General features: G+C 39.7%; 1 protein-coding gene across 4 annotated transcripts in view; it reads right to left on the bottom strand.

Moving 5' to 3' along the window:
• Positions 1 to 6,293: 6,293 nt before the first annotated feature.
• The window catches only part of elf1 (E74-like ETS transcription factor 1), a 43,624-nt gene continuing 35,271 nt past the window's right edge, over positions 6,294 to 14,646 (bottom strand). For 3 of the 4 annotated variants that reach the window (XM_079439218.1, XM_079439219.1, XM_079439220.1), the window contains exons 3-9: positions 13,537 to 13,705; positions 10,441 to 10,548; positions 10,089 to 10,250; positions 9,780 to 9,863; positions 9,001 to 9,193; positions 8,564 to 8,905; positions 6,931 to 7,868 (exon numbers count right to left, since the gene is read on the bottom strand). In XM_079439218.1, the coding sequence (XP_079295344.1) occupies positions 7,064 to 7,868; positions 8,564 to 8,905; positions 9,001 to 9,193; positions 9,780 to 9,863; positions 10,089 to 10,250; positions 10,441 to 10,548; positions 13,537 to 13,705 (1,863 nt within the window). In that variant the 3' untranslated portion in view covers positions 6,931 to 7,063. Of the gene's footprint in view, positions 7,869 to 8,563; positions 8,906 to 9,000; positions 9,194 to 9,779; positions 9,864 to 10,088; positions 10,251 to 10,440; positions 10,549 to 13,536; positions 13,706 to 14,646 lie in introns of all 4 variants that reach the window. The other variant, XM_079439217.1, reaches the window with a different exon arrangement.

Here is a 14,646-nt window from a genome sequence, read left to right as displayed (position 1 = left end):
TATTGTATTTATCACAATACATGAAATCATGAAAAACCAGCACTTATCTTGATGCGATAGTAAAGGAAGTCACCTCAAACATTAACAGAGCCATTGTGTAGCAGGGAAGATATCAATAATATTCATATAAATATCTATAATATAATAATAAACATCTAAACTATCTATTATTAATATGATTATTCCATTCATTAAATTATTTCTTTTTTTTATTATTACATTTATTACTGTAATTCTTCTCTCATCTACACACTGAAAAATAAAATGTTCAATTAAAAACCATCATAAAGGTGATGGAAAAATGAGGAAGAATAACTAATGTTATTAAAACCTACCTTTTATTGACATATCACCACATTTTTTCTTGGGTGCTATTTATATTTTACTAATATAAACGTTCAAAGCAACATTACAATTATTATTATTTTTTTTTTTAATACAAGTCAAAGAGCAAGAGTAGTACAAACACATTTAGGTCACTGTAAATTCAACCAAGCTGTTTACAATTTCACAGCCCTTTATGATGCCATATCCTGTGTTTTCATTGCTATTTCTAGTCACGCACCTGTTGGTGTGTTTGTATACATGTCAGCTATGACAGATAACATATGTTGTATATGTTATGTATATTAACCAACTAAGGTAAGAAACACAACAAAAAAAACTACACAAAACATACCAGTGAGTCATGACTTGAACCTGAAAGATTAGCCTATAGAACAATACTGTATACCGTCTCAGATCCATACTGAGACGTGTCTAACGATTTCAGATTTAAAACAACCAATTTTCATTTGTGAAAGCTCAGAAAGATTGAGAGTGAGCCTGCAGCAACAGAGACTGCATGAGACTGAGGGAGAAAACTCAGTGAGACTGGAGCAGTGCCAGGAGGCAGGATGACTGCAGACTGCACAGGTACGCATGTGAATTAATTCCTTTTGTTAGCACATCAAAAGTGCATTGTAATTTACCTCCAAGCTGTTTGTTTTAGTTCCCGGGATTTAACTCGCCGGTTCGTGTACGTGGAGCAGGTAGTCTGTGTTTTACAGGCAGACTTTCTGTTGTAAAGCAGTGTACAAGAAGAGAGAGCAAATTGCTTGTTAAATGTATTTCAGTGAGGTGTGTCACTACTGCCCTCCAGTGGTGCCGTGTGGATACGATGTTATTATAGTGCGAGGAGATTGCTGCTGGAAGTTCTATGCTGGTGTAGGACTCCTCCAGTGTAGCTACACGACTCAAATCTGGCGTCTTTGCTCATGTTGGCTTATAACACCTACTCCAGGTATGTCAACAGGATACCTGTTTGATTGTGACTCAACGAAGATGTTTGAACGCGCTGAATTATCCGATTTTATGTAAAATATTTCAAAACATTTATCTCCTACATATTTTCTATGATATAGTCTAATCCTTTTATAGAAAATGTTATGTCGAATTTGATACTAAAAAAAAAATCCTGTTTTGTAAACGAATTGTGCGACAGATAGGATTTAGTTACGGCACCACGCTCATTTCAGTAGGCACCGCCAACAGTTAATCATTGTCGCAAAGCGTTCTATATCGATTGTGGGACCACGGATCTGTAATTCTCTGTTAATAGATCAGTGGGTAGGACTCATCAAACTATAAAATAATCTATATAGTCAAATGTAAATTATGAATACTGTATTGTAATTATTTAATCTGAGTTTTTGCTTCATGACATATTAAAAGTGATGATACTGTATACTAAGATTTAATTACAAATATCAGATTTAAATACAGTAAATATACTAAGGATGTTTTTGGATCACTATATTCAATAATTAAGGCTGTGTTCATATATATATATATATATATATATATATATATCCCAAACCCTTGACTAGTGAATATTCAGAGTTGAAATAGAGCAAAAAGAACAGATTTTGGGAAAAACAACAAATGACACAATTTAAATAAATGAATTAATAAAATCTCACACATTGATAGTAGATTGCAAAACATCTACTATAGTGTGCTTAAATATTTAAATATAATTATTTCTATATATTTCATTGTTGCTAGAAAAATATGTATATTGCTAGAAATAATATCCAGATCTTTTTGAATGGCTATCAGTGGAGAAAGATCTGTTTTTCTGCCAGATGATGTAGTTATAGCATCTACCAGCAGGGGCTAATGGGGCCATAATAATCAGCCAAACCTTGACTCTATGGTTATGACTTGGGAAATATAAAATTATGGTTATTGTTTCATTTGTCAGTGGAAGAATTTTATCAATTCAGGCAGTTGAGGGATGTAGGGTGAGAAGTTTAATAGCTGTAAGAGTATTGCTTTTAGCTTCTAAAATTCATGCTGTGAGACTGCTGCTGCTTTAAAAATTTGATGTAAATATAAAGTGATGAACAAAGGACGTAAATTGGAGTGGATGTCATTAGTCTTAGTTCAGTAACAGACCAAAACCATTGTTTAGTATTTGAGTGTGTGTGTGTGTGTGTGTGTGTGTGTGTGTGTGTGCGGCAGCATCCTGGTGTGTGAGTAATCTTAGCACAGCCTCTGACTGGAGGCACATTTCTAATGACCGCCATCCCTCAGCCGCCCCGCCACTCCTCACTAGAGAGACGCCGTGATGCAATAAACACTCGCTCTCTTCAAGCATGTCATTGGCCCCCAGCTACTTGTCATCTTGCTTTAAAAATAGAATGTTCCTTGAGCTGATTTTGTGCAGCTGTGTTGATGTAAAGACCCAGTTTGACTCTAGCGAACCACAGCTGTCTAGAAATTCAGCTTTAATTTGAATACCTTTTTTTAAAACTATACAAGGGTAATTTTGGTTTAGAAGTTTATGATTAGTCATAGATCCTATGGCATTCAGAAGTGAAACACTGATCACTGCAAGCTGTCCTGTTTGTTTTTTTTTAATGCTGCATGAGTAATATTAGGGAGTCAACAAGCCATGTCAAACAGCTACATGTGTTTCCTGGACCACGACATGCTATGTTTGATCTTTATTTTGAACAACATTTTGTCATTCTGGTATAATCATGATATTTCTTGAAACTGCGGGTTAACTGTGAGACTACAAAGAATATTAGTACTTTAAAAATGTATTTGAACTTAAGACTGAAAAGTGACTGAAATGGTGAAAATCTGAAATGATGCAACACCTAAAATACACACTATAGGGAAGACCGGGGCTAGTTGTCACAAGGGTTGTACAGTATCTTAAGTAATCATGATTTTGAATTTAATGATGCATTTTTTTTCTAGCAGTGTTTTTGTTTGTTAGTTTTAAATATCTAATTTAAAACTATCACTTTTGCGTTTTAAAGTTCCATCATATTTTACTATGATAAAAAAAAAATCACATTGACATAGCCTACATTCACACAACTATATAGTAAAACGGTAGATTTGATATTATTGTATATAAGTTGTAATTTTTATAAAAGTTTTGTATTATTTTATAAAAGTCAGGTCGGGACAAGTTGTGACATGTTTTATATTTTATTTTATAAAATGTATTACAAAATTACAACTTTTGTACATTACCGTTTACATTTTTACTGCTTTTTTTTAAAATAGCCTGTAAATAGTCCGTTTAATGACAGCATGGCTCTTTAGGAGTTCAATGAGTTTTGGGGGCTTTTGTTCTTCTTGTGGGGAAAGATGGAAATGTCACGAAAAAGACTTACTGTATTTTTGACATAAAAATAAATCCAACTTAAGATATTGCTTTTTTGCTGTACTGGTCTCCCTCCGTCCTCTATTTAAAATGAAACATTAGAAATTAAAAAGTTCATATCTATGTATTTGTTATATCTTCGCCAATTCACGTAACATTTGTAATGGTGTGATTAAAATATCTTCCCATTTTCACAGGACAGGTTAATGCTGTGCAAATCGTTTAAACAACCACTTTCAGTTGCCATTTTGCTTTGCCCATACTTGTGGCTACAGTTGCCTTTAACAGCTCTGGTGTTGTGTTTTGCTGGATGTTATTGTTTTATTTTTCAGTGTTGCCTGTAGGGTTCAGAGTGCTGGGTAATCTGCAGCTGTGTGTGAATAGTAGACTTGGGGGTAAGAGCTCCAGCATGTACCAGCTGCCAGATGGCTCCATCAGCACACACACACACACACACACACACACACACACATCCCACCATATAAGACCATAGAAAGCCTCTCCAAACCCGTACCACTGAGTAATCACACACACAATCATTTCTATCCTCACCGCAAGGCCAGCACACACAGAGCTGCAGGTGTGAAAAGTGTTATGGGTCCTCTCAGTCTGTGATAGATTATTTGCCCACAAGACAGATGGAAAAAAATACTACATCAAATCATGGAGGGTGGATATGTTAAACAAATAGTACATGCTATGCTGATCTTGTGTCAATCCAAACCTGTATGACATTTTTTTCTTCTTCTATGGAACATAAAAGGACAATTTTGAAGAATGTCCAAGCAGCTCTTTTCTATAAATACCACAGGCTGTCAAACTCCAAAAAGGGCCAAATACATTTAAAAAGCACCATCAAAATATTGTCGTATAGTATTTTTTTTTTTTTTTTGGAGTTTGACATTCACTAATGATTGTGGTTGTACATAGAAATATGAATGTTTCTTTTTGTATGTTTCACAGAAAAAAAACAACAGGTTTGAAACATTGAGGGTATTTTTATGACCAATTTCTTTTGTTGCTAATGCTCTTCTTCACCCACTCAAATGAGGGACCCATGCCATGATTGTTCAGTAACACTTTTCGGCGCTTTGCTTCCTGTAGTTAACAGATTGCACTCACTTCATCCTCGCCGAAGTTGCCGTGGTGCTCTGTAGTCTCCAGAAGGAGTATACGAGCCGAATAAGAGCACATATGGCTGGAAACAAAGCTCCCCGCAGCAGCCTCGATTCACAGCAAAATGTTGTAAGATACCTGGGAGTGCATCTGACCTCTGTTAATTCACATTAACAGAAGAAACGCTTGAGGAGATGGTGTACTTGTTTTAATACGTCGGAACAATGATAGCATCTGCCTTGTTGTGGGCTTTGTGTTGTATACCACAACCCGGTTAGACTCTGATCTTTAGTTTTAATTTCCTCAGCAAAGAGGGAACAGGAGATGACATGTTCACGTTAAGGCAAAATTGTTTTTATTATATTTATTTTCTTTTGGTTCTCTCTCTTTTTTAGAAAAAAAAATCTAGTCTACTATAAGACAATTGGAAAAAAAAGGAAAGTCCCGAGAAAAGGCAAGATTAAATTATAGCAAGAGCACTGGCATACCTTTACCCAAAAACTACAGTGTGTAAAGCCCCTGGTCAAAAAATATTTCAAACAAGACCAGGTCTGAAAATTACATGGTGGCCAGAAGGACATTTTTCTTCTATTATGATGAGGTCACTGATTGTCTTACTGACGTAATATTGCATAATACAAGGTGTAGCTATGATTGTCAGAGCAGCACCAGAGTTCTGGTGTTAGTCAAACAGAATTAGAGGCAGAGGCCTGCTGCCCATGATCAGCGTCTGGCCTTCTGAGAGTCCAGTCCACATTTACCCTCAACAACTTCAGTCACTTCTTCCAATTTAGCACAAATTTAGTATCGTATCAACATGTCTGCAGCATCCACTCTGTTTACTTGTGGAGATGCCGCTATTAAGAGACTGTGCTCTAGATTCATTGGATATAAATGAGGCGAGGAAGGAACGGAGGCCATGGACAGCCGACTACATCAACTACAAATAAATACATTTTAAAAATCTACCTAAATGTCACAGACCACACCAGCTGTGATCTGAAAAACAGTCGTGTAAGGCATCAGTCGAACGATATGTGGTCGATACAGGGTAAAAGTATGACAGCGTAAAGGCAGAAACCAAAGGACATAGCATTTATAGCACGTACGCTCTGTAAAATGGCTTTAAACACATCACAGTGAATAAGAACAGCATGATAGCTCAATCTCATAAAGCTACGTTCAGATCACCTTAGATTGAAAAACAGATAAAATATGAAAGGTGTGCGGATTACATGGAATGCTTTAAATTGGAAAAATACAGCAATACACACACATACTGGAGTCTTATGGGTAAAGTTAGCCCTACATACTGCATATTTTCCCTAATTTTTGCATTTGTTTAAAAAAGACTTTTCATACAGAATTTAGAAATTGAGAAAATAAATAAATTTGTGGCCATAAATTGAATCTTAGTTGTATATTATATATTTATATATATATTTATATATACTGCGTTCAATTTCATATGAACAAGATTATAATGGGGAAATACTTTGCAGATAATTTTGGAATTTGTCACTATATTATCTAGTCTGTTACTATATACAAAGTCTACTAGAACTGTCAATGCCCATTTCCATAAAAGCACAGTACTTTTACATTTGTGTGTGATGGAAAAATAATAACCTCTTCAGTTCTGATGGTATGAGGGGGATGAGGTAATGTCATAATTCTGTATTAAAAACAGAGCGAATCATACAATCTTCCCCTTCAAAACATCACTTCCAAAACAAAGCATTAACCACCTAGGCACTCTTTCAGTCTTATTCCAATAGGCATCTTTTGAAGTCCACTAAGAGGGCTACATAAGAAAACACAAAAAAATGTTTCTCCATATTGTATGTCCTAAGCAACTGTGTGTGTGTGTTTAATCCTAAAGTCAATGGTGTGTTGTTGGTTTCTTTTTGGCTTCCCACCAACTCCTCCTTGGTCCCTCTGCTGGATAAAGTCTTTGGATTTGTCTGTGGAGATGAGAAGAGACAGAAACATCTCAACTGGCACATATGGTGGGAATATCCCTGGTTGGAGAATGGCTGCTCTCCTGTTGGGAGTGACGGAGAGCAAATCAAAGAGCTTTCATCATGACATCATGGTCGGTATCCCTCAAGGTTCGAATTTAGGCACAATATCACAATAACTGAGTAAACAACAGTCTTTGGGGTCAACGCCCATTCTAAACAATCAAGAGCAATAAATTGCAGATAATATGCTCCACTGAAAAAATCCTGTATTTGTTGGTCGATTGTGTCCAAATTCCCCCTGGCTTGGGCCACTAGTTTAGGTCTCAGCCGGTTCCGCCTTGACCTGGATGAAGTGGGATGCGGGTATCTGCATGGTTCCCGGCAATTCCTGCAGACCTTGAGACCCCTCCAACAGCTCTTTAGCCTCAGGCTCCGGATGCAGAGCCACTTCTCCTCTCACTTCTAGCTCCTCCACAGGGGTCAGGCCCTCACTGGGGCTGCTGGCCAGCTGCAAGCCCATGTCCGAATGTCCGTTGAGGGTCTGACCCAGCTCCTGACCTGCACTGTTGATGATCACAGTTCTGTAGCTCAGCTCTGCCATTCCTTCCTCAAGCTCATCTTTGCTATACGAGGCCATGCTAGGGTTGCTGTTGACCAGAGACTGGAGGTACTGTGGGTCTAGGATCTCCTCCTTCACCTGTAGGTCTTGAAGTTCACTGGGCTTCAGGACCGTGGCAATGACCGTTCCGGGCTGATGGGCCACGACGGGCTGCCCATTGGCATTGAGAGTGACCAGGTGGGTGATGCCATTAAGAGATCTGGCTTGCTGTGGCGTGGTGCTGATGACCCCTCCACTGGATGAGCTCAGAGTGGACACAAGGAGCTGCTGGGACTGGATGCTATCTGTGGTCAGAGAGGCAGTCTGTATGGTGAGCACATCTTTACTGCCAGGGCTGGTGGAAGGCACAGTGTGGAGAATGACCCGAGGTGGCGAGGCATGAGTGGAGGAATCCCCATTGGTTAGAACAGAGGACAGAGGCAGGGTCTGCAGGGTGACTGGACCTCCTCCTTGAGCTCCTGACGTGAGGACCATGGGAACAGAGCCTGGCATATTTATAGTCCTGAGGGAGATAGAGGGGCATGGGGTTATAAAGCAAGAACACTTTAGTTCTAGTATGAGGAGAACAAAAAAATTATATGGCAGCATTGAATTGAAAAGAGCCAGCTGTCTTTTTGATAAACTGTGGAACATGCAAAATATATTTTGTTCTCTTGTTTTAGTGAAATTGTGGCCACGTCACAGTAATTAATTCCCTTTTTTTTAATTTAATTAAATTGTGGCCATGTTCTACTAATTTGTTTCCTTGTTTTAGTTCAGTTTTGGCCAAACTGTACTACTTTGCTCCCTTGTTTTAATTCAGTTAAATCATGGCCACTTTATACAACTACAACCCCTTTTTTGGTTAAATCATAGACAAGTTATACTAATTTGTTCCCTTGTTTTAATTTAGTTAAATTGTGGTCACATTATACCATAATTTAACTTAAACAAGGAGACAAATTCTTAATTTGAGGCCACAATATTTTTCCCCACGCCATTTACAGGGCTCTGCAATTTGTGTTACTGCCTAGGAAAAGTGTTACATATGGCTCACTTATAATGTCCATTTTGGTTATGATGCTGCTGCCTAAGAATGTAGCTACCTATGTAGGCAGCAAAGACAACCGATTTTAGAAAAGAGCTTTTGTTTCAACAGTGGTTTTAAATTTGCTTGTGTGTGTGGCTGTCTGTTCATGTACGTAAAATGCCCCTCACCTTACGGAGTGTGTAGATGCTGGGACAGCAGCTCCTTGATTTGGCTGAAGAACGTGGACAGTCTGCACCAGCTGTTCTGCTTGTTTTCCATTTATGTTCAGCCCGGGACTCATCTCTCTCTTCACTGACCTCATCTGTGCACTCTTCCCCTGCGCACGTGATGAACCGCGGCCCACTGCCCGTCCGTGAGGAGTGGACCGTTGCCCTCTGTAGCCAGAACTGGCATCGTCCCCTTGGCTATCATCCTCATCAATAATGACCAGATCTGAGGGCATCTCCTTAAACTGGTAAACAAGCCTCTGTCCTTCAACCTTGGCCAGTATACCCCTCTGGTAATAGTACCTAAAAGAGAGTGAGAGGAAGGGGGAGGTCAGGAAAAACAATTCCTCTGGCATGATTGGTCCCTCTGGGTGAAGTGTTTGTAACCATTGGCTCACCTGAGCGCTCTGCCCATGGTTTCGTAGTTCATATCAGGCTTGTTTTTGTGCTTGCCCCACAGCTTGGAGACAGCCTTGGAGTCCACCAGCTTAAAAATGCCCTTCTCTCTGTGTGTCCATTTGATGTATTTGGGACAGGTGTTTTTGTCTTGCAGCAAGGCCAGGAGGAACTCCCACAGGTAGATGGTATTACCTACAAGAATAAGGGTCTTTTATGTTCCTCTGTCGACTCATTAAAAGTTTAGACTTATAAAAAGCTTAAACACCTTTCATATTTCACACGCGATTCCACAGGTATTATTTAACAAGCCGAATTGGCAGAGGTGCAATTATTGTATTCTTTCTCATAACCTTAATAAATAAATTCTCCCTTCATGGTAGCCCTACGCCGGACTGGAAATTAATTAGAGGGGCCTGGCACTTTGTTTGTCATGCGCTTTGGCCAGAAGTGGTTAAAAACAGCTACCCCGGCAGTGGGAGCCGGAGAGAGAACAGACCGGCGTGTCAAGGTGATGTATATGTATGCGGCCGGCCTCCTCTCTGAGCTGGGAACGGGACAAATGCATAAGGGGCCTCTATCAGGACAGCATCGAAGTGCCCTCCAGCCCGCTATCACTTTTAGTTCTCTCATAAACGCAGCACTTTGAGAGCACCTCATCAATTAAGCAGCCGCAGCACTGCCAGCAAAGCCCCAACTCATGATGCATGCAGGAGACAGAAGCGATAGTTTCCAACTTTTTCTCCTTTACCACCGTGCACCGATCCGAGGTCGTGCTTACCTTTGCCCTCTTTGCTCTTCTTCTTCAACGGAAGAGTTGGATTGGTGATGGGGGAGCAGGGCCGCACTGGTCTTGGCTTGCGCACTGCAGGATGATTACAGGAAAATAAATACACAAACAAATTAATTATATTATAAAATTCAATAAAAAAAAGCATATAAATAAAAAAAACTGATGTATTTGGTTATCTTTTGAACATTTTTACATTCTGTGGTCTTATCTTTAGTTTTTAATATAATGCAGCAAAAACAAAAACAAAACAAAAACACTAAAAGGTGCACACTGCCTTCTACTGGAGGATAATGGTACCTTTGCTTTTCCTGGCAGGCTTGGAAAGGTTCTTTTGAGGGATTTCATCCAAAGAGGACGTCTCCTCATCCAGGTGAACATCCATGCAGCCGTTTGAGAGCTGCTCTGGACGCAGGGAAATGTAGGTCAAGTCTGACTCCAGGATATTCCCGTATGTGTGAACTACAGAAGGGTAGAGGTCAAGTATGCATTTACAATTTGCTTAAACACAGACAGAACTGAAATGAGAAATGGTATCAGTATGTGCCAACTGACTGAAATATACTGTGTTTTTAAGAAGTCTCCCCACAAACATTTTTTTAAAAAGAAAAAATAACAGCACCATGTAAACAGACAGCGAGTCATCACATACTCATGCGTTTCTCATCCAGGATATTATTGGGAGATTCCATGTTCAGTAACGCTTCAGCTGCCTCTATGGTCTCCATATTGTCCTCTCCACCTGAGACCTGGGTCTCTACTGTGAACAGAATAAATATTAATCAATTGACAAACACTAAGCTTTCACTATCATGGCTTTCATTTATAATGTGCTTTATTATTTATGTATGGAGTAAGAAGAGAGAGAGAAGAGAAAGATTTCACCAAAAGAGACAGTAATACATCTATTATGTTTAAAAAAATTATATTTCAAATAAATGCTGCTTTTCTGAACTTTCTCCAAAGAATCCTGTCAAAAAATATATCATGGATTCCACAAAAATAATCAGAAAAAAAAAAATTATGGAACAGATGAGTTTTTAGCCGTTTCTTGAAGATGGGTAAGGATTCGGCTGCTCGGATTGAGTTGGGCAGGTCATTCCACCAGATGGGAACAGTTAATGAAAAAGTCAGTGAAAGTGTTTTTGTGTGTCTTTGGGATGGTACAATAATGCGTCGTTCACTTGAAGAACGCAAGCTTCTAGAGGGCACATAAGTCTGAAGTAATCAATTTAGGTAAAGGAGTGCAGAGCCAGTGGTGGTTCTGTAGGCAAACATTAATGCCTTGAATTTAATGCGAGCAGCTATTGGTAGCCAGTGCAAATTGATGAACAGAGGCGTGACGTGCGTTCTTTTCGGCTCATTAAAGATTAATCTTGCAGCGGCATTTTGGATTAATTGTAGAGGTTTAATAGAATTGGCTGGAAGACCTGCCAAGAGAGCATTGCAATAGTCAAGTCTGGACAGAACAAGAGCCTGAACAAGGAGTTGTGTTGCATGTTCCGAGAGAAAGGACCTGATCTTCTTAATATTGTATAATGCAAATCTGCAGGACCGGGCAGTTTTAGCAATGTGGTCTGAGAAATTCAGCTTATCAATCACAACTCCAAGGTTTCTGGCTGTTTTTTAAGGAGTTATGGTAGATGAGCCTAACTGGAAGGTGAGATTGTGATGAAGCGATGGGTTAGTTGAAACTACAAGCAGTTCTGTCTTAGCTAGGTTGAGTTGAAGGTAATGGTCCATCATCCAGCAGGAAATGTCATCAGCATAGCAGTGATATGAAAAGCCATGTTTCTGAATGACAGAACCTAGTGATGCCATGTAGACAGAAAAGAGAATTGGTCCAAGAACTGAGCCCTGAGGCACCTCAATAGCTAGATGTTGCGACTTGGATACCTCACCTCTCCAAGATACTTTGAAGGACCTATCAGAGAGGTAAGACTCAAACCACTGGAGTGCGGTTCCTGAGATGCCCTTTCTCAATAGGGTTGACAAGAGGATCTGATGGTTGACTGTATCAAAAGCAGCAGACAGATCCAGCAAGATAAGTAATGAAGATTTGGAAGCTGCTCTTGCAAGTCTTAGGGCTTCAACAACAGAAAGCAAGGCAGTTTTGGTCGAATGTCCAGATTGGTTACTGTCCAGGAGGTTGTTCTGTGTGAGAAAGACAGAGTCTTGGTTGAACACAACTCGTTCAAGTGTTTTTGCAATGAAAGGAAGAAGGGAAACCGGTCTATAGTTCCCTAAAAAAGTTGGGTTAAGAGTGTTTTTTTTAAGAAGTGGAGTTATACGAGCCTGTTTAAATGCTGAGGGAAAAATTCCAGTGTGAAGGGATGTATTAACGATGTGAGTGAGTGCAGGTACAACTGCAGGAGAAATGGCTAGAAGGAGATGAGATGGAGTAGGATCAAGCGGACAGGTAGTAGGATGACTGGAATGGATGAGTTTAGAGACCTCTGCCTCAGAAAGTGGAGAGAAGGATGTGAACCAGTGTATGTTTGCTGGTAAGATATGTTTGATAGATTGTGGTGTGGAAAATTGTGCAGTGAGGTTTGTAATTTTATTAATGAAGAATGTGGCAAAGTCGTCAGCTGTTAGAGATGATGGAGGAGGAGGACAAAGGAGGGAGGAAAATGTTTTAAAGAGCATGCGAGAGTTAGGCGAATTGTTAATTTTGTCATGATAGTATGTCCTTTTAGCAGTGGAAACATTAGCAGAGAAGTCAGAGAGGAGTGATCGATATAAATTAAGGTCAGAAGGATTTTGTGATTTGCGCCATACCCTTTCTGCAGCCCTGAGTTTAGAATGATGTTTTTGGAGAACATCAGATAGCCAAGGGGCAGAAGGGGTGGTACGGGCTGGCTTGGAAGATAAGGGGCAGAAAGTATTTAAACAAGACGTCAGAATGGAACAGAAAGTATCAGTAGCACTGTTAGCATCAAGAGAGGATAACTGTTTAGGGGGAGGAAGTGAAGAAGAAACCATAGCAGATAGCCGGGAGGGTGAGAGTGAACGCAAGTTACGTCGAAAAGTGACATGTGGAGGGGTATGTGATGTGTCAGGAATCATGCTGAGGTTAAGAGTGAGGAGGAAGTGATCCGAGGTGTGCAGTGGAGTAACCAGCACATGATCAGTGGAGCAGTGTCGTGTGTAAATAAGGTCCAGTTGGTTCCCTGATTTGTGAGTAGCCGTAGATAGCACTCTCTTGAGATCAAAAGACGCAAGCAGAGTGTGGATGTCTGCAGCCTGAGGTTTATCTAGGTGGATGTTGAAGTCTCCAAGTAAGACAAAGGGAGTACCATCCTCAGGAAAGGTTGAGAGCAATAAATCTAATTCTTCCACAAAGTTACCTAGTGATCCTGGAGGACGATAAACAACTACAAAATGGAATATATACATATATATGTATATATATGTGTATCTATATATGTGTATCTATATATATATATATATATATATATATATATATATATATATTCATTCAAATATAAAACCACTATTTTAAATTGTATTTTGAATATTTGACAATATTACTGTTTTTACTGTATATGTATAAATATAACCCTGATGAGCAGAAGAGAATTCTTTCAAAAATCTTACCAACCTTAAACTTTTTAACAGTAGTGCTGCATATAAACAGTGTTGTGGATTATTTCAGGTGCAAAGAGTACTTTTCTCCCCATTATCATGAGAAAGGTTTTCAAAAAACATCATGCCACCTATAACTGTGGTCACTTATTGGACTCACCAGATAGCCCCACATCTCCCATCATGTTCTCTTCCACCACATCCTGAATGGCGTCCACCATGATGCCATTAGTCACCTCATCTGCCTCCAGTCCAGAGTAAACCTGCATGAGGTCGGCAGCGGGCACCTGCTCCACGATCACCGCTGGGAAAACTGAAGGGTCGTCCAGCTGTGGGAGAACAAACAGAGAGATAAATGTGCCATTGATCTAAAATCAACCGTCGTGTGATGCTTTCGGCGGAAAGGCAGTAAAGTGCACCATAATTGCTTTAAACACATAAATTTGCCCCTTCCCTGCAGATGAAAGCTTCTAATCCACAATCGCCCAGGTTACTTATACTCACAGAGGCTGCAGCTAATGGCCCATTCATAATAGCTTTAACCTGAGCCGGTTCAGTCACTTGGTTGGACTCTTACTATGCGTCAGAATAACAATAAGGCCAGAGACTAGCCTGTGCAGTATCGTGTGACAAAAACACCACGTAAGGTTCTTATACATATGACCCTGTTTGCCCCCAGGGTCATGAGCTTCATGCCAAAAACACCATCTCAGGCTTCCTCATTTCCACCAGCATTCCTAAGCAAGGGTGGAGATCACATGGGGGGAAAGAGGAAATAGTTGGTACTGGACTCTAAAGCCACAAGAGACTGTTCCTCATCCCCACCACAGTCAACACAGCCAAAATACACCAACATACATCTTTCTTCCACTCTTTATGTTTTCCTAATCTTACATGTAGTCTAGTTGAATCAGGATTGTTAGTAAGAGCAATTTGAAGAAGAAGAAACAATCGATTTTCAGGGAAAACTGGTGTTGAAGGTAACATCAATGAATGAGAGACGTTTTGTGTGTGCGCGTGTGTGTAGGATAGCAGCTCTCATTATGCCTTTGGCAGACGATATGTGCAAACAAGGCAAAACATGACAGAATATGAGTGAACATTGACAGAGCGGGAATAATTCAAGAGAAACTGCAGTCTGATCGAAGTCTAGTGACCTTTATTCTGACACTTGTTAGAGGACCGCTTAAATTATGCAGCTGTTCATTGTGAGCTTGACAAGTGACTGCCTTTCCTCAGGGACTACATTTCATGATTTATTCTGCCATTT

The sequence above is a fragment of the Barbus barbus genome (genome assembly GCF_936440315.1).
Source record: "Barbus barbus genome assembly, chromosome: 17".
Lineage (NCBI taxonomy): Eukaryota > Metazoa > Chordata > Actinopteri > Cypriniformes > Cyprinidae > Barbus > Barbus barbus.
Note: the sequence above shows the minus strand (reverse complement) of the source record. Positions and strands in the feature narration are given on the sequence as shown.